This window comes from Carcharhinus amblyrhynchos, chromosome 28 (genome assembly GCF_965287045.1).
Source record: "Carcharhinus amblyrhynchos chromosome 28, sCarAmb.v2.hapA, whole genome shotgun sequence".
Classification (NCBI taxonomy): Eukaryota; Metazoa; Chordata; class Chondrichthyes; order Carcharhiniformes; family Carcharhinidae; genus Carcharhinus; species Carcharhinus amblyrhynchos.
In genome coordinates this window covers 35,563,144-35,583,872 of record NC_137351.1, presented here as the reverse complement: position 1 = coordinate 35,583,872, position 20,729 = coordinate 35,563,144, and the positions used below count along the sequence as shown (strand labels likewise).

At 43.9% G+C, this 20,729-nt stretch overlaps 1 protein-coding gene across 1 annotated transcript in view; it reads right to left on the bottom strand.

Moving 5' to 3' along the window:
- Window positions 1-504: 504 nt before the first annotated feature.
- Window positions 505-20,729, bottom strand: part of LOC145359638 (uncharacterized) — a 74,257-nt gene continuing 54,032 nt past the window's right edge. Inside the window, exons 4-6 of the mRNA XM_080214342.1 lie at window positions 12,412-12,516; window positions 4,576-4,674; window positions 505-2,636 (exon numbers count right to left, since the gene is read on the bottom strand). Coding sequence (XP_080070468.1) covers window positions 1,434-2,636; window positions 4,576-4,674; window positions 12,412-12,516 — 1,407 coding nt within the window. The 3' untranslated portion in view covers window positions 505-1,433. The remainder of the gene's footprint in view (window positions 2,637-4,575; window positions 4,675-12,411; window positions 12,517-20,729) is intronic.

Genomic DNA, 20,729 nt, shown 5'->3' with positions numbered 1-20,729 from the left:
GCTCGAAGGGCTAGATGGCCTACTCCTGCTCCTATTTCTTATGTTTTTAGGACACAAGCAAGGGTTGTGGAAACACTCACACAAATGCAATTGTGAGCTATGAATGGGACAGAGTAAGAGCAGCTTTACTCTGTACCCACAGCTTACCCAAGCTGTGAGAGATATTAGTGAACAACAGATAACATCCCACTCACACAGCAAGTCTGAAAAAAGTTGAGAAGCTAGCTTTGTTTTTTTTTGTCCCAGAGGATGCAAGCTGGTGGGAATGATGATTTCTACAATTAGCTTATAGACAATTGTAACCTGACCACAGAGATTCAAATATCTCTGGCCAGAATATGTAGAAGGGGAAGAGGTGGTGGTGAGATACTCAAAGTGGGGTCAAAATAAAGTGACTAAACAATAAATAATTTACATCACATTTCAGCTGCATGAAACCTATAAAATTCTACATATCTTAAGTCAATGAGTGGAATAAATGTAACAGAGATTGATTTCACAGGACACCAGAATGCCATTTTATTGTGAAGTGCTTTGTACTATTCCATGGCATGAATCCTTTGTTACAGAAAAATATAAACATGGTTAAAGTATAAATAAAGCAATAAGCCTGTGTTAATAGGCAGGATATAAAAACATTCCACTGGGTAAATACTAAGGCAAAGTCATTTTTTTGCATAAATATTAATACTGGCAGTAAAAATTATTTTAACAGGAGTTCACAGAAGTACAAATGTTGTATTTGGACGATGCAGTTAATCTAAATACAGAGAATATTTGTGGCAACTCAAATACTGAATGGTAAAAACAAATCAGTGATTCTACATTCACATTTCAATGTTACAGAATGTTGTAATTAACTTCCTTCTAATTGTGGATGAGCCTGGTCGCTGTAACATGCCTACTACACCAGATTCTCCTCTCTCACTGACCTGAACAGCACCTGCTGCAGCAACCTTCAGTAAACAGTTAGCCAGTTCACAAGTGTACTTGCTGCATGTATTACATATTCTATATTCCCTTTCATTCACCCTAAAGGACAGTATAGAAACACAGCAGGAAAGCCAGAGGCTCAAAAATAACCGGCTCAAAGCAAGGAATTGGAGGAAGCACTTGTTTAGCTAAAAGGCAAATTACTGTGCATGTGCAAAATGTTTGACTTTCTGTAGTAGTCAAGCTGGTGACTGACTAGGGTAGCAGGCGCGGAATTACAAATTCTTACTTCCACATTGAAAAACTGCTTTTTTTCAAAAATCTCTTCCTTCATTGTAAAACATCTCAGGTAGCTGTGCAAAATTCTCACCTTTAACAAAAATAGATGCTCCCTCCCATCTCTCCGAAGCATTTTAACAGAATACAGGAAACCTGGTCCAAAATATTGCAACTCACCAAGCACCCAGTTTGTATCGCCATTCCCTAGTTACACAATCAGGCTAAGGCACGCTTCTTCTGTAGACAGTCAACAGATTTTTACGTCTTTCTCTTTCCTCCAAAGTGAGAGTCTCGGGTTTGTTGCATAATTCCTTTAAACCTTTAAGTTCTTGCAAGACTTTGTCAGCTTCAGACCATTTAGCCATGGCTTCATTCAGAAAGTGTGCCGCACTCCTGGCTGACCAGCTGTCCTCAGTGATATTGCTCTGAAGATGTTGCTCACCAACTGCTTGTTGGAGAAGTTCCTCTGTTACTTTTAGCTGAAAAGCTATTTCACCTTCCAATTTTTCCACATTTTCCTTCTTGCGATGGTCACAATGAGAATCAAATTGTTTCCTTATTGGTTGTTGCTTAGATTCTGTTAAGATATCTCCCAAGGAAGCACATTTCACTCTGGTTAGATTTGCTCTGTTTAGTGAGCTGTTACTGTTTAATTTAGATGACTGTTTCTCTGTTACGTTTGCACCTGAAGATACTTGCAAATCAGATTCACCTTTACTTTCTTGGCAATCAGTAACAGTTTCTCTGGCACAAGATAGATCTGACATCTCCTCACCCTCATCAGCCGGTGGACCCTCTCCCTCCGCGGCAGGTGGACCTCCTCCCTCCACGGCTGGTGGACCCTCTCCCTCTGCGGCTGGTGGACCCTCTCCCTCTGCGGCCGGTGGACCCTCTCCCTCTGCGGCCGGTGGACCCTCTCCCTCCGTGGCTGCTGGACCCTCTCCCTCCGTGGCTGCTGGACCCTCTCCCTCTGCAGCCAGTGGACCCTCTCCCTCTGCGGCCGGTGGACCCTCTCCCTCCGAGTCCGGTGGACCCTCTCCCTCCGTGGCTGCTGGACCCTCTCCCTCCTCAGTCAATGAACTCTCTCCCTGTTTGGTCAATGGCCCCTCTCCCTCTTTGGTCAATGGACCCTCTCCATTCTCAGTCAATGGACCCTCTCCCTCCTCGGTCAATGGACCCTCTCCCTGTTTGGTCAATGGACCCTCTCCATCCTTGGTCAATAGTCCCTTTCCTTCCTCGGTTAATGGACCCTCTCCTTTCTTTTCCAACTTGGGTTTGATTTTAGGCATAAGAATAGGTCTGTTCTTGTTGGGTTGGTCACTGGGCTTTTCCTTTGACTGCTCTTCATTTGTGGAATCTTCAACAGCAAGATTCTGAGCTCCAAGCTCTAATCTCTGCACTCCAGCAGACACCGCAATGGCTACCTAGGATACAAAGATAATCTTTAATCACCTTGATATTCTCTAACCTTGTGACGCTTAAGTACAACAAAAACAACAGCAACATGACAAAAGCAGCACAGAAAGCAAAATAAATCAGCAAGTAAGGCAGCATCTGTGGTGAGAAGCAGAGGGTTAGTGTTTCGAATGTGGATTGATAGATGTTCCCTGACCTGAAGAATTTTAATAGCAGCAATGCAGTCCTGTAACGTCAGCCAGCATTGCGCAAACGCCAACAGCTGAATTCCCCATAACCACATGCTCATGGGCGGGTGCAGAGGGTTGGGACTCCAGGCTCCATCAGGGATATGGCAGAATAATAAATAATTGATGAAATAACACTAACTGCTGTCTAACACACACACTGACTTTATATTTCAACAGCTGCTGTAGTGGGATTTGAACCCATGTCCCACAGCAGGAGCCTGGGCTCCTGAATTACGAGCTCAAAGACCTTACGACCACGGCACCTGCTGCAGCAACCTTCAGTAAACAGTTAGCCAGTTTACAAGTGTACTTGCTGCATGTAGTACATATTCTATACTCCCTTTCATTCACCCTAAGGGACAGTATAGAAACACAGCAGGAAAGCCAGAGGCTCGAAAATAACTGGCTCAGAGCAAGGAACAGGAAATTGGAGGAAGCACTTGTTTAGCTAAAAGGCAAATTACTGTGCAAGTGCAAAATGTTTGAATTTCTGTAGCAGTCAAACTGGTGACTGACTAGGGTAGCAGGCGCAGAATTACAAATTCTTAGTTCCACGTTAAATCTGTTGGTTCAGTGTAAAGTATCTCAGGCATCTGTACAAAATTCTCACTTCTAACAAAAAAAGCTTAACCTCTTCCCATCTCTCCAAAGAAATTTAACAACATGACGAAGACCTGGTCCAAAATATTCATATTGCAACACTCCAAATACCCGGTTCATATCATGGAGCTGCTGAGCAGGGGAAGCCACAAATAGGGTAACAAAACTAAATTAAAACTGAAGAAAACACCTTCAATATTCAGCTCCATGCTGTGGCAGAGTAAGAAAAGGAGACATAACAGAACGTTGTTCAAAATGGAATCATGCTGGCTTCAACTAACATTTTGGTAAGCTGAAAAAGATAGGATAGAAAAGACTGACACTATCACTTCTACCTTTCATCTGATTTCCATAGAATAACTACAGTGCAGAAGGAAGCCCTTTGGCCCATCGGGTCTCTTTGACTCAGCATTCTACCCAAGCCTGCCCTATCCCCGCAACCCCACACATTTACCCCTTATCCCCCTAACACTAGGGAGCAATTTAGCATGGCCATTTCACCTAACCTGCGCATCTTTTGACTGTGGGAGGAAACTGGAGCACCCGGAGGAAACCCATGCAGGCACAGGGAGAATGTGCAAACTCCACACAGTGATGCAAGCCAGGAATTAAACCCGGTCCCTGGCACTGTCAGCCAGCAGTGCTAACCACTGTGCCACCGTGCTGCTCTGGATCTGGGACCAGTAAATCGTTATTTGATCTGTTAAGGGTCATATGTCATTCTTGTCTATCTAACTTACATATTCTAAGCAATCTCTTCTTAAACCACCCCAGGCACGTTTTGGGTCATCTGCGATTCCAAGGTCAAATCTAGGGAAATGTTTGATTTCTCCTCAGTAGTGGAAGCACAGGGGTGGAGTACACCATTTCTGAGCAACTAATGCAAGTTTTTTCCTCCACTTACACCCATCCCACTAGTGAATTGCGCTTGGCTTCCATCCCATCCCTTCCCCTCCCCTCCCACAACTCCAGTGGATGGGGAACTTGGCTTTAGCCCTCACTGGCTAGGGGCCCACAACTTGCTCATCACCGTCTCCTAGTGAGAGGGACACAGCTCTGGCTACAGATTTAAAACATGGAGCTGTCTAATTTTATAGCTGATGCCTGGCTGACTTACTTCCTTCCGATGCTGTCTGGTTGGTGGTCTTCGGTTGTGGTTTATTTTTACTCGGTTGCGTGTTAAGTGATCCAGAGAATTCTTTTCATCCACCGTAACCTAGGCACAAACACATTGCTTAACTGTTAACCCTCAAGTTGACTTACATTATAGTAAATTATTCAGTGGTTGGCAGAACAGTTCCAACTAACAGATGCGATATGTGATTCATTTGCCTGGAAAACCACAGGTAAAATTCCCTGCACTGTGCTGCTTTTCATATCACTGCACTTCAGGGTTTTTGATTCTTTGTTGCAAAAATTGTTGAAAATATCCAAGAAAGGGCATGGATCAAATTAGGAATTCAACATCAGCAAAAGAACAGCAGCTCCGTGGGATGATTATGTAGTCAGCAGTTATATCTTTCATAGGAACATAGGAATTAGGAGCAGAAGTTGGCAGTTCAGCCCCTCGAGCCTGCACCGCCTGTCAATCAGATCGCACCCTGGTCTCAAATCCATCTCCCCACCTGTTCCCCATGTTCCTTTAACCTATTTTTAAAATCAGAAATATATCTTTCTCCTTCTTGAAACCATTCAATGATTCAGACTTCACTGCGCTCTGGGGCACTGAATTCTACAGATTCACCACCCTCTGCCAGAAATAGTTCCTCCTATCTCAGTTTTAAATCAACCGCCTCTCAACCAATACCTATAACCTCTTGATCTACATAACAGGAAACATTTGGTCTCCATTTACTTTAGTACTTTTTTTTTAGTATTTTATGCACTTTGATCAGATCCCCTCTCATCCTTCTAAACTCCTGCGAGTATAAGCCCAACTATTTAATCTCTCATACATCAACCCTTTCACCCCTGACCTCCTCTGAACTGCCTCCAATGCCACCGCATTTTCCTCAATAAGGAGACCAAAACTGGGTACAATACTCCAGATGTGGTCTCACCAAAACCCTACAGAACTGCAACAACATAAAAGTATTTTTATACTTTTGCAATAAATGCCAACATCCCATTTGCCTTTTTTATTACATGCTGTACCTGCATATCAACTTTCTGTGATTCATAAACAATGACACCCAGATCCCTCTGCGCAGATGCATTTTGAATCTACTTTCCATTTGGGTAATAATTTGCCTTTCTACTTTTTCTGCCAAAACGGACAACCTCACGCCCATTCTCCTAACCTATCTATATCCATCTGTAAAATCTTTATCTCCTCCTTACTGTTTGCAATCCCACCTATTTTAGTATCATCTGAAAATTTTGCTATGTTACACTCAGTCCCTGCTTGCAGATCATTTATATAGATTGTAAACAATTGAGGTCTGAAGACAGATCCCTCCAGCACCCGCTAGTTACAATTCACCAGCCAGAGTAGAACCCATATATCCTGACCCTCTGCTTTCGGTCAGTCAGCTAATCCTCAATCCAATCCTCAATCCTCAAGGGCCAGTTACAGACAGCAGGGGGAAGTTGTGTGTGGAACCGGAGGAGATTGGAGAAGTATTGAACCAATATTTCTCTTCGGTGTTCACGCAGGGGGACATGAATATAGCTGAGGAGGACATTGGGTTGCAGGGGTGTAAAATAGACAGTATTACGGTTGATAAAGGGGATGTGCTGGAAATTCTTGAGGGGCTGAAAATAGATAAGTCCCCTGGTCCGGATGGGATCTACCCTAGGATTCTCTGGGAGGCTAGAGAGGTGATTGCAGAGCCTCTGGCTCAGATCTTCAGGTCGTCATTGGTCTCTGGTGTAGTCCCGGAGGATTGGAGGATAGCGAATGTTGTCCCATTGTTTAAGAAGGGGAACAGAGACTTTGCCGGGAATTATAGACCGGTGAGTCTTACTTCTGTTGTGGGCAAGGTTTTAGAAAAAATTATTAGGGATAGGATTTATAGTTATTTGGAGTGTAATGAATTGATTAGAAATAGTCAGCATGGTTTTGTAGCGGGTAGGTCGTGCCTTACTAACCTTATTGAGTTTTTTGAGAAGGTGACCAAAGAGGTGGATGGGGGCAAGGCAGTTGACGTGGTATACATGGATTTTAGTAAGGCGTTCGATAAGGTTCACCATGGTAGGCTTCTGCAGAAAATGCAGATGTATGGGATTGTGGGTAATCTAGGAAGTTGGATCAGGAATTGGCTATCAGATAGGAGACAGAGGGTGGTGGTGGATGGTAAATATTCATCATGGAGTACAGTTACGAGTGGTGTGCCTCAGGGATCTGTTTTGGGGCCACTGTTGTTTGTAATTTTTATTAATGATCTGGATGAGGGTATAGTTGGGTGGATTAGTAAATTTGCTGATGACACCAAAGTTGGAGGTGTGGTAGATTGTGAGGAAGGGTGTCATAGTCTGCAGGGAGACTTAGATAGGTTGCAGAGCTGGGCCGAGAGGTGGCGGATGGAATTTAATGCGGAGAAGTGTGAGGTAATTCACTTTGGTAGGAGCAACAGATGTGTCGAGTATAGGGCTAACGGGAGGACTTTGAATAGTGTGGATGAACAGAGGGATCTAGGTGTGTGTGTACATAGATCCCTGAAAGTTGGGAATCAAGTAGATAAGGTTGTTAAGAAGGCGTACGGTGTCTTGGCGTTTATTGGTAGGGGGATTGAATTTAGGAGTCGCAGTGTAATGTTGCAACTGTACACTACTCTAGTGCGGCCGCACTTGGAGTACTGTGTGCAGTTCTGGTCCCCGCATTACAAGAAGGATGTGGAGGCGTTGGAGAGGGTGCAGAGGAGGTTTACTAGGATGTTGCCTGGTATGGTGGGGAGGTCCTATGAGGAGAGACTGAGGGATTTAGGGTTGTTTTCGTTGGAAAGAAGGCGGCTAAGAGGGGATCTTATTGAAACATATAAGATGATTAGAGGTTTAGATAGGGTGGATAGTGATAGCCTTTTTCCTCGGATGGAGAAAGCTAGCACGAGGGGGCATGGCTTTAAATTAAGGGGGGGTAGCTACAGGACGGATGTCAGGGGTAGGTTCTTTACCCAGCGGGTGGTGAGGGATTGGAATGCCCTGCCTGCTGCAGTTGTAAATGCGTCTAGTTTGGGGGCGTTTAAGAGATCTCTGGATAGGTTTATGGACGAAAAGGGATTGGTATAGGCTAGTGGGTCATTGTTTTTGTAACTGGTCGGCGCAACATCGTGGGCCGAAGGGCCTGTTCTGCGCTGTAATGTTCTATGTTCTATGTTAATCTAATTCTCTACCCCTAATCCCCTGAGATCTCACCTTCTGGATCACAGTCTTTTCTGGGGCATCTTGTCAAACGCCTTCTGGAAGTCTAGATATATCTCACCCACAGGGTCCCCATTATCCACCTTACTGGTTTTGTCCTCAAAGAACTCAAGCAAGTTTGTCAAGCATGACTTTCCCTTTATAAAACCATGCTGACAATGGTGGATTGAGTTTTCTCTTTCCAAACGCTCAGTCATCTCCTTAATGATTGATTCCAGCAACTTCTCACCACAGAGGCCAAGCTGACTGGCCTATATATCCTACTTTTTGCCTCTCCTTTTTTGAATAGGGGCGTCACATTAGCGTGTTTGCAATCCACCGGGATCTTTTCAGAATCCAAGGAATTTTGAAATATCACAACTAATGAATCCACTATCTCTGCTGCCTTCTCCTTTAATACCGTAGGGTACAGGCCATCAGATCCCAGAGTCTTATCTGCCTTTAATTCCATTAGTTTATTCAGTACCTTTGCCCTAGTGATGATTATTGCACCAAGTTCCTCTGCATTAACTGCAGTTTTTAGAAAATCTTCTTGATTCTCTTATCGTGAAGACAGAGGCAAAACATTTGTTTAGTGCCTCTGCAATTCCTGTGTTCCCCATGATAACCTCACCAGTATAGTCCTCTAACAGGTCAATATTTCAGCTATTCTCTTCCTCTTTATAGAGTTAGAGAAGTTTTTGTTATCAGTGTTTAGGTTTTCTGCTAGTTTCCTTTCATTTTAGCACTTTTGATTTTATTTTTAGTAGTCTTTTGCTGAATCTTAAAGTTCTCCCAAACCTCCAGCTTACCACTAGCTTCTAGCACTAGATTTTTCTTCCTTTTACAATTCCTCTTCCTCCCAGGGAATTACTCAGTATCACCCTGAACATCCACCATTGTTCCTCAACTGCCCTACCTCTATTATTTGTGCCCAGTCTACCTGGGCCAACTCCTTCCTCAGACCTGTAGAATTACCTCTGCCCAAGGCTAAAATGCTAGTATGGCACTCGGTCTTCTCTCCCTAGTTTTCTTTTTTCTTCCCATATTCCATATAGATTTTTTTAACAGAATTTTTAAAAATTCACTTACAGGATGTGGGCATCGCTGGCTAGACCAATATTTATTATTGTCCCTCCCAAGTTGCTCTCAAGAAGGTGACGGTGAGCTGCCATATTGAACCACTGCAGTTCCTGGGGTGTAGATACACCCACAGAGCTGTTAGAGAGGTAATTCCAACGAAAGTGAAGGAATGGTAATATATTTCCAAGTCAGGACCATGAGTGACTTGATGGGGAACTTCCAGGTGGTGATGTTCCCAGGTACCTGCTACCCATATCCATCTAGAGGGTAGTGGTTGTAGGTTTAGAAAGTGCTCTCTAAGGAACCTTGGCGAGTTCCTGTACTGCATCTTGTAAATGTACACATAGCTGCCACTGTTTGTTGGTGGCGGAGGGAGTGAATGTTTGTGAAACAGGTAGAAATCAAGCAGGCTGCTTTGTCTTGGGTGGTGTCAAGCTTCTTGAGTATTGTTGGAGCTGTCCTGATCCAGGCAAATGGAGAGTATTCCATTACACTCCTGACTTGTGCCTTGTGGATGTCAGGAAGCAAGTTACTCACTGTAGGATTCCTCGCCTCTGACCTGCCCTGGTAGCCACAGTATTTACTTGGTTGGTCCAGTTCAGTTTCTGGTCAATGGTAACCCCCAGCATGTTGTGAGTAGGGGATTCAGCAATGGTAATGCCATTGGATGTCATGAGGTGATGGTTAGATCTTCTCTTGTTAAAGATGGTCACTGCCTGGCACTTGTGTGGTGTGAATGTTACTTGCCACTTGTCAGCCCAAGCCGAGATACTGTGCTGGTCTTGCTGCATTTGGTCCTTGTACCATCAGCTAATTGACGAATATTTCTTGTCTATCTAGGGAAACCAGTCATAACCACCACCCCACCCCACATCAAATCCCAACAAACCTTCTTTGCTCCACGGTAAACAATCCCAGTTTCTCCATCTATTTCCTTCTAGCTAAAATCCCTTATCCCGAGAACCATTCTCACAAATCCCTCTACACCTTGTCAAGGGTCCTCACATCCTTCCTATAGTGTGTTGACTGTAACTAGACACAATTCTCAAGTTGTGCCCTAAGCAGAGCTTTATTAGGGTTTAGCATTTTTTTTGTGGATTTAAGGTGGAGGATGTATTAGAACTTTTGAATTCTATCAAGATTGATAAGTCGCCGGGACCAGATGGGATATACCCCAGGATACTGTGGGAGGCGAGGGAAGTGATTGCAGAGCCCCTGGCGATGATCTTTGCGTCGTCAATGGAGACGGGAGAGGTTCCGGAAGATTGGAGGATTGCGGATGTAGTCCCTATTTTCAAGAAAGGGAACAGAGATAGCCCGGGAAATTACCGACCGGTGAGTCTGACCTCAGTGGTTGGTAAGCTGATGGAAAGGCTTCTGAGGGACAAGATTTACGACCATTTGGAGAGATTTGACATGATCAGGAATAGTCAGCATGGATTTGTCAAGGGCAGGTCGTGCCTTACGAGCCTAGTTGAGTTCTTCGATAATGTGACTGAACACATTGACGAAGGAAGTGCTGTGGACGTGGTGTACATGGACTTCAGCAAGGCGTTTGATAAGGTCCCCCATGCAAGACTTCTTGAGAAGGTGAGAGGGCATGGGATCCGAGGGCCTTTGGCCTTGTGGATCAAGAACTGGCTTGCCTGCAGAAGGCAGAGAGTGGTTGTGGATGGGTCTTTTTCTGAATGGAGGTCAGTCACCAGTGGAGTGCCCCAGGGATCTGTTCTAGGACCCTTGCTGTTTGTCATTTTCATAAATGACCTGGATGAGGAAGTGGAAGGATGGGTAAGTAATTTCGCTGATGACACGAAGGTCGGTGGTGTTGTGGATGGTCTGGAAGGACGGCAAAAGTTGCAGCAGGACATAAATAGGATGCAGGACTGGGCGGAGAAGTGGCAGATGGACTTCAACGCGGATAAATGCGTGGTCGTCCATTTTGGCAGAACCAATGGGATGAACGAGTACACTATCAAGGGCAGGAGTCTTGGTAGTGTTGAGGAGCAGAAGGATCTTGGGGTCCGGGTCCACAGGACTCTTAAATCGGCCTCGCAGGTGGAAGAGGTGGTCAAGAAGGCGTATGGTGTACTGGCCTTCATAAATCGAGGGATTGAGTTTAGGAGTCGGGAGGTAATGCTGCAACTTTATAAGACCCTTGTCAGGCCTCATTTGGAGTACTGTGCGCAGTTCTGGTCGCCTCACTATAGGAAAGACGTAGAAGCTATTGAAAGGGTACAGAGGAGATTTACAAGGATGTTGCCTGGACTGGGAGGCATGCCTTATGAAGTTAGGTTGAGGGAACTGGGTCTCTTTTCCCTGGAGAGACGTAGGTTGAGAGGCGACCTGATAGAGGTTTATAAAATGTTGAGAGGAATAGATAGGGTGGATTCTCAGAGGCTATTTCCCCGGGTTGAAATGGTCGCTACGAGAGGACACAGGTTTAAGGTGCGGGGAGGAAAGTACAGAAGTGATGTTAGGGGTAAGTTTTTCACTCAGAGGGTGGTGAGTGAATGGAATCGGCTGCCGTCAGTGGTGGTGGAGGCGAACTCGCTGGGGTCTTTTAAAAGACTTCTGGATGAGTATATGGGGTTTTATGGGATTGGGGGTTATAGATAGGTGTTGATGTGATCGGCGCAACTCGTGGGCCGAAGGGCCTGTTTGTGCTGTAGTGTTCTATGTTCTATAACTTTGTTGTACTCAATGTCTCTTTTTATGAAGTTCAAGATCCTGTCTGCTTTCTGAACCATTCCTTCAATATACCATGCCACTTTCATAGACCAATTCACATGCATCCTGAGTTCCTTTGACCCTAGACACTCTTTAGAATTGTGCTATTACTTCTATATTGCTTCTCCCCATGTCTTCTACCAAACTGTATCACTTTCCACCTCTCTACATTAAATTCATCTGTTAATTTCTGCCCATTCTGCTAGCCTGTGTCTTATTGCAGTTGACTGGTATCATCCACATTGTTAAGTCTGGAATCATGGGTAAATTTTGAAATTTTATTCTCTACTTAAATATTCTAGTTATTTATACATAATGAAGAACAGTGGTCCTAGCACTGACCTTTGGGAAACACCACTGTCTACCATCCTCCAGTCTGAAAAACAACCACTTCCACTCACTTCCTTTTCTAAGTCATGGTTTCTTATCCAAACTGTCACTGAATTTCTGATTCCATGGCCACTACTTTGTTACAGTAAGAACAAATGAGACTTCTTACTGTTTTTACCCCAGTCCAACGCCAGCATCTCTACATCATCACCACTCTGCTAACCAGCCTTACGGACAACATCAACTGCATTCTCATTATCAACCTTCTCTGTTACTTCATCAAGAAATGCAATTAGATTAGTCAAGCACAATCTACCTTTGACAAATCCAGGCTATGCTTGATTAACTCAAACCATTCCAAGTGCCTGCTAATTTTTCCTGATTATTGTTTCTAAAGCTTCCCCGACATGATGTTAAATTAAGCAACCTCTCTCTGGTTAGTATACCATCGCACAATGATATAGAAAACAATCACCTGATCAAACTCTTTATTATTGGCTTTTCCAATCTCTTCATTCAGGGTTCTGAGCCACGAATCCTTTTCCTCGGCATCACTAACTTGAAATTTTAGGTCAGGTACCTGCAACACAAGAATTGGAACATTTGAGCTCATGTAGCACTCACTCTCCCAATGACCCTACGTGGGTTTTAACTCCAAGTACAGACTCAAGGGATAAATCGCAATCAGTAAATTATCAAGTTTCAGTTGCAGTTCCAGTATCTGCAACTGGAAAAGGGTAGTAAGATGAAGTAGTACGCAAACCAGACCCCATGTTCCCATTTACAACCCCAATATTCTTAATATGTTACTGAATTCCCAAAATATAGGCATCGGAACATAGAAGCAAGAGTAGGCCATTCAGCCCTTTGAGCCTACTCCCCCATTCATTATGATCCTAGCTGATCATCCAGTGCAGTAACTTGTTCCCACTTTCCCCTCATCTCTTTTGATCCTCATTCCTCCAAGCACTATATCTAAAGTCTTCTTGAAAATATACAATGTTTTGGCCTCAACTGCTTTCTGTGGTAGCGAATTCCACAGACTCACCACTTACTGGGTGAAGAGATTTCTCCACATCTCAGTCCTAAAAAGTTTACCCTTTATCCTGTAACCCCTGCTTTGGACTCTCCCTCTGGGGGACTCCATCAGGAATATCGTTCCTGCAATTACACGGTCTAGTCTTATTAAGAATTTTATAGCTTTCTGTAGGTTTCAGCCTCATACATCAGTCCCGCCATCCCAGGAGTCTGGTAAACCTTTGCCGCATTCCCTCCGGAGCAAAAACATCCATCCTCAGATAAGGAGACCAAAACTGCACACAGTATTCCAGCTGTGGCCTCATCAAGGCACTGTGTAAGTGCACAAAATATCCATGTTCCTGTACTTAAATCCTCTTGCTATGAAGGCCAACATATCATTCTGCCTTCTTCACCGGCTGCTGCACCTGCACCCATACTTTCAGCGACTGTTGTACAAGGTCTCGTTGTATATTCCTCTCTCTCAATCTATACCATCCAAATAATAATTTGCCTTGCTGTTTTTTTCAACTTGTCCAAATTACAATGAAGCATCTCTGCATCCTCCTACAGCTCACCCTTCCACCCAGCTCATGTCATCTGCAAATCTGAAGATATTACACTGAGTACCCTCGTCTAAATTAATACATATTGTGAATAGCTGGGGTCGTAGCACTGGTCCCTGCAGTAACCCACTAGTCATTGCATGCCACTTGGAAAAAGACCTGTTTATTCCTACTCTTTGTTTCCTGTTTGCCGATTAGTTTCATATCCATCGTAATACATTACCCCCAATCCCTTGCACTTTGATTTTACATGCTAATTTCTTGATAGGGCTCTGTCAAAAGATTTTTGAAAGTTCAAATCAACCAGACACACAGGGTTATCAACTCTACTAGTTATATCCCCAAAGAATTCCAGTGGATTTGTCAAACATGATTTCTCTCATTAATCTTTGCTGACTCTGTCCGATCCTGCTGTTGTTCTGCTATTAAATCTTTTATAACGAATTCTAGCATTTTCCCCCCTACCAGCGTTTCTCTCTACCTCCCTTTTTAAATTGTGGGATTACATTGGCTACCCTCCAATCCATAGGAGCTGCTGCAAAGTCAAGAGAATTCTGGCAGATGACCACAAATGGATCAACCATTCCTAGGGCACTTCCTTAAATACTCTGGAATGTAGATCATCAGGTTCTGAGGATATATCAATCTTCAATCCCATCATTTCCCCAAAATCCTTTCCCTACTAATGCTAATTTCCTTCAGTTACTCCTTCTCACTAAACCCCATGTTATTTGTGTCCTTCTTAATGAAGGCAGAACAAAAGTATTTAGTTGATCAGCCATTTCTTGTTTCCCATTATAAATTCCCATTTCTAACTCTAAGGGACTGACATTTAGATCCATGGTTTGGGCATCTTTCCTGTTTCATTTTTGTATCAGGCAGGAATGAACAATTGTTGCAGTTCAACCATGCGCTCTTTGAATGTTTACCATTGCCTATCCGCTGTCATCGCTCCCTAATTCATCGTAGCCAACTCACACTTCATACAGTTTTATTTACATTCAGAACCTCAGTTTCAGAATCAAATACATCACTCTCCGTCTTGATAAGAATTTTATCAAATTACATTCACTCACCCCCAAGACCTCGCACAATTAGATTGCCAGTTATTCCGTTCTTATTACAAAATACTCAGTTTCGGAAAAGCCTGTTCTCGAATTGGTTTCTCAATGTTTTGGTCCAGAAAACCATCTCAAACACCCTCCAGGAATTCCTCCTGGTAGCGAGGGGGTGGGTAGATAAGGGGGACAGTGATTACTCATGAATTCATTATTCTTATTAAGGACATGCAAGGACCACCCTGCTCTGAATATATGTATATCAAACTTACCCGTTTCTACTTCCAGGTGGAGGAAAGGCTCCTCTCCAGTTACCTGAGCTTGCCCATCTCTTTCATTTGTCACATCCCTAACCAGGCACAAGGAAAACTGCTCACTACATATTTTCTTTCCATTCACTCAAACTAAAACTAACCAAACCACAGCCCTGATTTTTTTTTCACTATAGCTTCCTTACTCAATCCGCAGTGTGTCATCACTCCACTGCACAATTCCTCTTTCATTTTATTGGAACTTCCCTACTGCTAATTACCACCACTGAATCCCTCACTATTAACATCCTGGGGGGTTACCACTGACCAGAAACTCAACTGGACTAGCCATATAAATACTGTGATGACAAGAGCAGGTCAGAAGCAGAAATCCTGCCAAAAGTAATTCATCTCTCAAAGCAAATGTCTCTTCAAAGCCAGTGCACCGCCTGCAAGGCACAAGTCAGGAGTGTGATGTGATACCCTCCACTTGCCTGGATGAGTGCAGCTCCAACAACCTCAAGGAGCTCAACACCATTTAAGAAAAAGCAGCCTGTGTGATTGACAGCCCTTCCACAAACATTCATTCCCTCCACACCTACCACAGTGGCAGCCGTGTGTACACCATCTACCAGATGCAGTGCAGGAACTCACCAAGGTTCCTTAGACAGCACCTTCTAAACCCACAACCACTAAGATATACAAGGACAAGAGTGGCAGATACCTGGGAAACACCACCAGCAGGTTTCCCCCCCCATTTCACTCACTATCTTGACTTGGAAATGTACTGCCATTCCTTCATTGTCGCTGGATCAAAATCCTGGAACTCCCTTCCTGACAATGCTGTGGATATACCTACATCTGCAGCAGATCAGGAAGGCAGCTCATCATCACCTTCTCATGGGCAACCAGGAATGGCCAGTAAATGCTGGTTTAACCAGTGATGCCCACATCCCATAAATGAAGTTTAAAAAAACCAGAAACAGTGGATGACATGTATATAAATACAAAAAAAAATGATGTTTTGGATCTAAGATTGGCTCAGTGACAGAAAAAAAGGTAATAGTTGAAGGATGTTTTTGTGAATGGAAGTAGTTTTCAGTGGGGTTCCACAGGCTTAGTGTTGGGACCCTTGCTGTTTGTTGTATATATTAATTTGTACTTAAATGGAAGGTGGCATGATTGGAAAATTTTGCAATAGGGAACACACAATAAATAGGAGGATATTGTGAGAGGTAGAGGAAATGAGAGATCTTCGACTGCATGTTCCTGAAGGTAGCACAACAGATGGATAAAGTCGTCAAGAAAACATATTGAATGCTTTGCTTTTTTGGATGAGGTACAGGATACAAAAGTTGTGATGTAATAATGGAGCTGTACAAAATGCCAATAAGGCCACAGCTGGGAATTTGTGTACAGTTCCAATCACAAGACTTGACTGCTTTGGAGAGATTACAGGAGATTTACAAGAATGTTGCCAAGGCTTGAAAATTGCACTTATGAGAAAAGATTGGATAGGCTGGGATTATTTTCCTTGGAACTGAGGAGACTGAGGGGTGACCTGACTGAGGTCTACAAGATTATGAGAGCCATGATACAGTACACAAGGATGCCCTGTTTCTGCTAGCAGAGTGGTCAATTACCAGGAGCACAGATTTAAGATAATTGGTAGAAAGATTTGAAGGACGATTAGGAAAATATTTTTCACCCAGAGGATAGTGTGTGTTTGGATTCACTGCCTGGTTTCTTGGTGTACGTGGAAGCCCTTAACTTATTTGAAAATTCTCCTTTCATCCCTATTCTCTGCATTGTTAACCAATCTCCCAGCCACGCTAAAATATTATCTCAACCCCATAAGACCTTATTTTGGCCTTTTGAGTGGCAACATATTGAATGCCTTTTGAAACTCTGAGTATACTATATCTACTGGCTCCCCTTTGTCTACCTTATTAGCAACATCCTCAAAAAACTCAAACAAATTAGTCAAACACAATTTCTCTTACATAAAAGGTTGACTTTGATCATACTATGAATCTCTGGGAGCACTGTTACGACATCCTTAATAATAGATTCTAAGCTAACAGGCCTGGAGTTACCTGTTTGCTCTCTCCATTTCTTGAGTAGCTGAGTTACATTTTCCAACTTCCAAACTGCTAAACTGTTCTAGAATCTAAGGAGTTTTGGAAACCCGTAAGCAGTGCAGCCACTATCTCTGCAGTTAAATGTACTGGAGCCTGAGATATGGAAGGAAGCTAAATATCTGACATTTTTAAAAGAGACAAAATGAAATGGGGCTGTAATAGAGGATGGCATAAGGACAGTCAGCAAGAAGACTCTTTGCTCAGAAGAACTGAAGTTGAACCAGCTTGTGAGGAAATTTTAAAAAAAGGGACAGAAAACACCGATAGTTTATTGGTCTCTTAACAAGCTATTTGAGATTTTGTCTTGTATAATGAGATAGGGCTGAAAAGTAATCTCATAGTTAGGGAACTTCTGGGAAAGGATGATCATAATACAATAGAAATTCACATTGAGTTTGAGAGTGTTGAACCCATTTCCAAAACTAACAGTACTGAACTTAAATAAAGTCGATTATACAGGAATTAGGGGATGAGTTGATGTTGCCTTTGACAAGGTAGGTTACTGCATAAGACTAAATAAAGTCAAGGGCGACACAATGGCACAGTGGTTAGCACTGTTGCTTCACAGCACCAGGGACTTGGGTTGGATTCCTGGCTTGGGTCACTATCTGTGTTGAGTTTGCACATTTTCCCAGTATCTGTGTGGGTTTCCTCTGGGTGCTCTGGTTTCCTCCCAGAGTCCAAAGCTGTGCGGGTTAGTTGGATTGGCCATGCTAAATTGCCCCTTAGTGTCAGGGGGACTAGCTAGGGTAAGTATATAGAACATAGAACATAGAACATTACAGCGCAGAACAGGCCCTTCGGCCCACGATGTTGCGCCGACCAGTTACAAAAACAATGACCCACTAGCCTATACCAATCCCTTTTCGTCCATAAACCTATCCAGAGATCTCTTAAACGCCCCCAAACTAGACGCATCTACAACTGCAGCAGGCAGGGCATTCCAATCCCTCACCACCCGCTGGGTAAAGAACCTACCCCTGACATCCGTCCTGTAGCTACCCCCCTTAATTTAAAGTCATGCCCCCTCGTGCTAGCTTTCTCCATCCGAGGAAAAAGGCTATCACTATCCACCCTATCTAAACCTCTAATCATCTTATATGTTTCAATAAGATCCCCTCTTAGCCGCCTTCTTCCCAACGAAAACAACCCTAGATCCCTCAGTCTCTCCTCATAGGACCTCCCCACCATACCAGGCAACATCCTAGTAAACCTCCTCTGCACCCTCTCCAACGCCTCCACATCCTTCTTGTAATGCGGGGACCAGAACTGCACACAGTACTCCAAGTGCGGCCGCACTAGAGTAGTGTACAGTTGCAACATTACACTGCGACTCCTAAATTCAATCCCCCTACCAATAAACGCCAAGACACCGTACGCCTTCTTGACAACCTTATCTACTTGATTCCCAACTTTCAGGGATCTATGTACACACACACCTAGATCCCTCTGTTCATCCAAACTATTCAAAGTCCTCCCGTTAGCCCTATACTCGACATATGGGGATAAGGCGAGGATGGGATTGTGGTCAGTGCAGATTTGATGAGCCAAATGGCCTCCTTCTGCACTGCAGGATTCTATGATAACCTATGATAAATCTCATGGGATCCAGGGTGAGGTAGCAAATGGATACGAAATTGGTTTGGTGACAGAAGATGATGGTTGTAGAGGGTTGATTTTCAAACTGGAGGCCTATGACCAGTGGTGTGTCTCAGGGATCAGTGCTGGTTCCTCTGTTATTTGCATTTATATTAATGGATTTGGATGAGAATTTAGGAGGCATGGTTAGTAAGTTTGCAGATAACACCAAGATTGGTGGCATAGTAAGTTATCTAGGATTGCAATGGAATCTTGATCAATTGGGCCAGTGGGCTGACGAATGGCAGATGGAGTTTAATTTAGATAAATGCAAGGTGATGCATTTTGATAGATTTACTCAGACTTACTCAGTCAATAGTAGGGTTTTGGGGAGAGTTATAGAACAAAGAGATCCAGGGGTACAGGTTCATAGCTCCTTGAAAGTGGAGTAAAAGGTGGATAGAGTGGTGAAAAAGACATTTGACATGCTTGGTTTCATTGTTCAGAACATTGAATATAGGAGCTGGGGATGTCTTGTTGAAGTTGTACAAGACATTGGTAAGGCCACACCTGGAATGCAGTTCTAGTCACCCTATTATAGAAAGGATATTAAACTAGAAAGAATGCAGAAAAGATTTACTAGGAAGTTAGCAGGACTTAATGGTTTGAGTTATAAGGAGAGACTGGATAGACTGGGACTTTTTTCTCTGGAGTGTAGGAGACTTAGGGGTGATCATATAGAGGTCTAAAAAATAATGAGGGGCAATAATCAGCTACATAGTCAACACTTTTTTCCCAAAGGTAGGGGAGTCTAAAACTAGAGGGCATAGGTTCAAGGTGAGAGGGGAGAGATACAAAAGGGTCCAGAGGAGCAATTTTTTCACACACAGAGGGTGGTGAGTGGCTGGAACAAGCTGCCAGAGGTAGTGGTAGAGGTGGGTACAATTTTGTCTTTTAAAAAAGTATTTAGACAGCTACATGGATAAGATGGGTATAGAGGGACATGGGCCAAACGCGGGCAATTGGGATTAGCTTAGTGGTTAAAACAAATGGGCTGTATGGACAGGTTGGGCCGAAGGGCCTGTTTCCGTGCTGTAAACCTCTATGATTCTCAGCTGCACAAGGAAGATTTTGAGAAACATAGGAAAAATAGGTGCAGGGGTAGGCCATTCATCTCCTCGAGTCCAATTTGATTTGATTTATTATTGTCACATGTTTTAGCATTCAGTGAAATGTATTATTTCTTGTGTGCTATACAGATAGAGCATACCGTTCATAGAGAAGGAAATGAGAGAGTGCAGAATTGTTTAAGGTCATAGTTAGGGTGAAGAGAATGATCAACTTAATGTGAGGTAGGTCCATTCCAAAGTCTGATGGCAGCAGGTTAGTAAAAAAGTAAGAAGCTGTATTTGAATCGGTTGACATGTGTCCTCAGACTTTTCTATCTTTTTCCCGACAGAAGAAGGTGGAAGAGAGAACAGTCCGGACTGTGTGGGGTCCTTAATTATGCTGGCTGCTTTGCGAGGCATCGGGAAGTGTAAACAGAGTCATTGGTTGGGAGGCTGGTTTGTGTGATGGATTGGGCTACATTCACGACCCTTTGTAGTTTCTTGCGGCCTTGGACAGAGCAGGAGCCCAGACCAAGCTGTGATACAACCAGAAAGAATGCTTTCTATGGTCCATCTATAAATGTTGGTGACAGCCGTAGTTGACATAAGGCTGCCCCATTATTCGGCCCCTCGAGGCTGCCCTGCCATTCGGCCCCTCGAGGCTGCCCCGCCATTCGGCCCCTCGAGGCTGCCCCGCCGTTCGCCCGCTCGAGGCTGCCCCATCATTCGGCCCCTCGAGGCTGCCCCGCCATTTGCCCCCTCGAGGCTGCCCCATCATTTGGCCCCTCGAGGCTGCCCCGCCATTCGGCCCCTCAAGGCTGCCCCGCCATTCGGCCCCTCAAGGCTGCCCCGCCATTCGGCCCCTCAAGGCTGCCCCATCATTCGGCCCCTCGAGGCTGCCCTGCCATTCGGCCCCTCGAGGCTACTGCGCCATTCTATTAGACAGTGGCTGATTTTCTACCTCAATGTTATTATCCCGTACTATCCATATACCTCTTCAATATCTTTATAAAATTAAAATTTAAAAGAAATATTGCTTAATTCCCAATAAGTCTTCATCCCAATGAAAAATA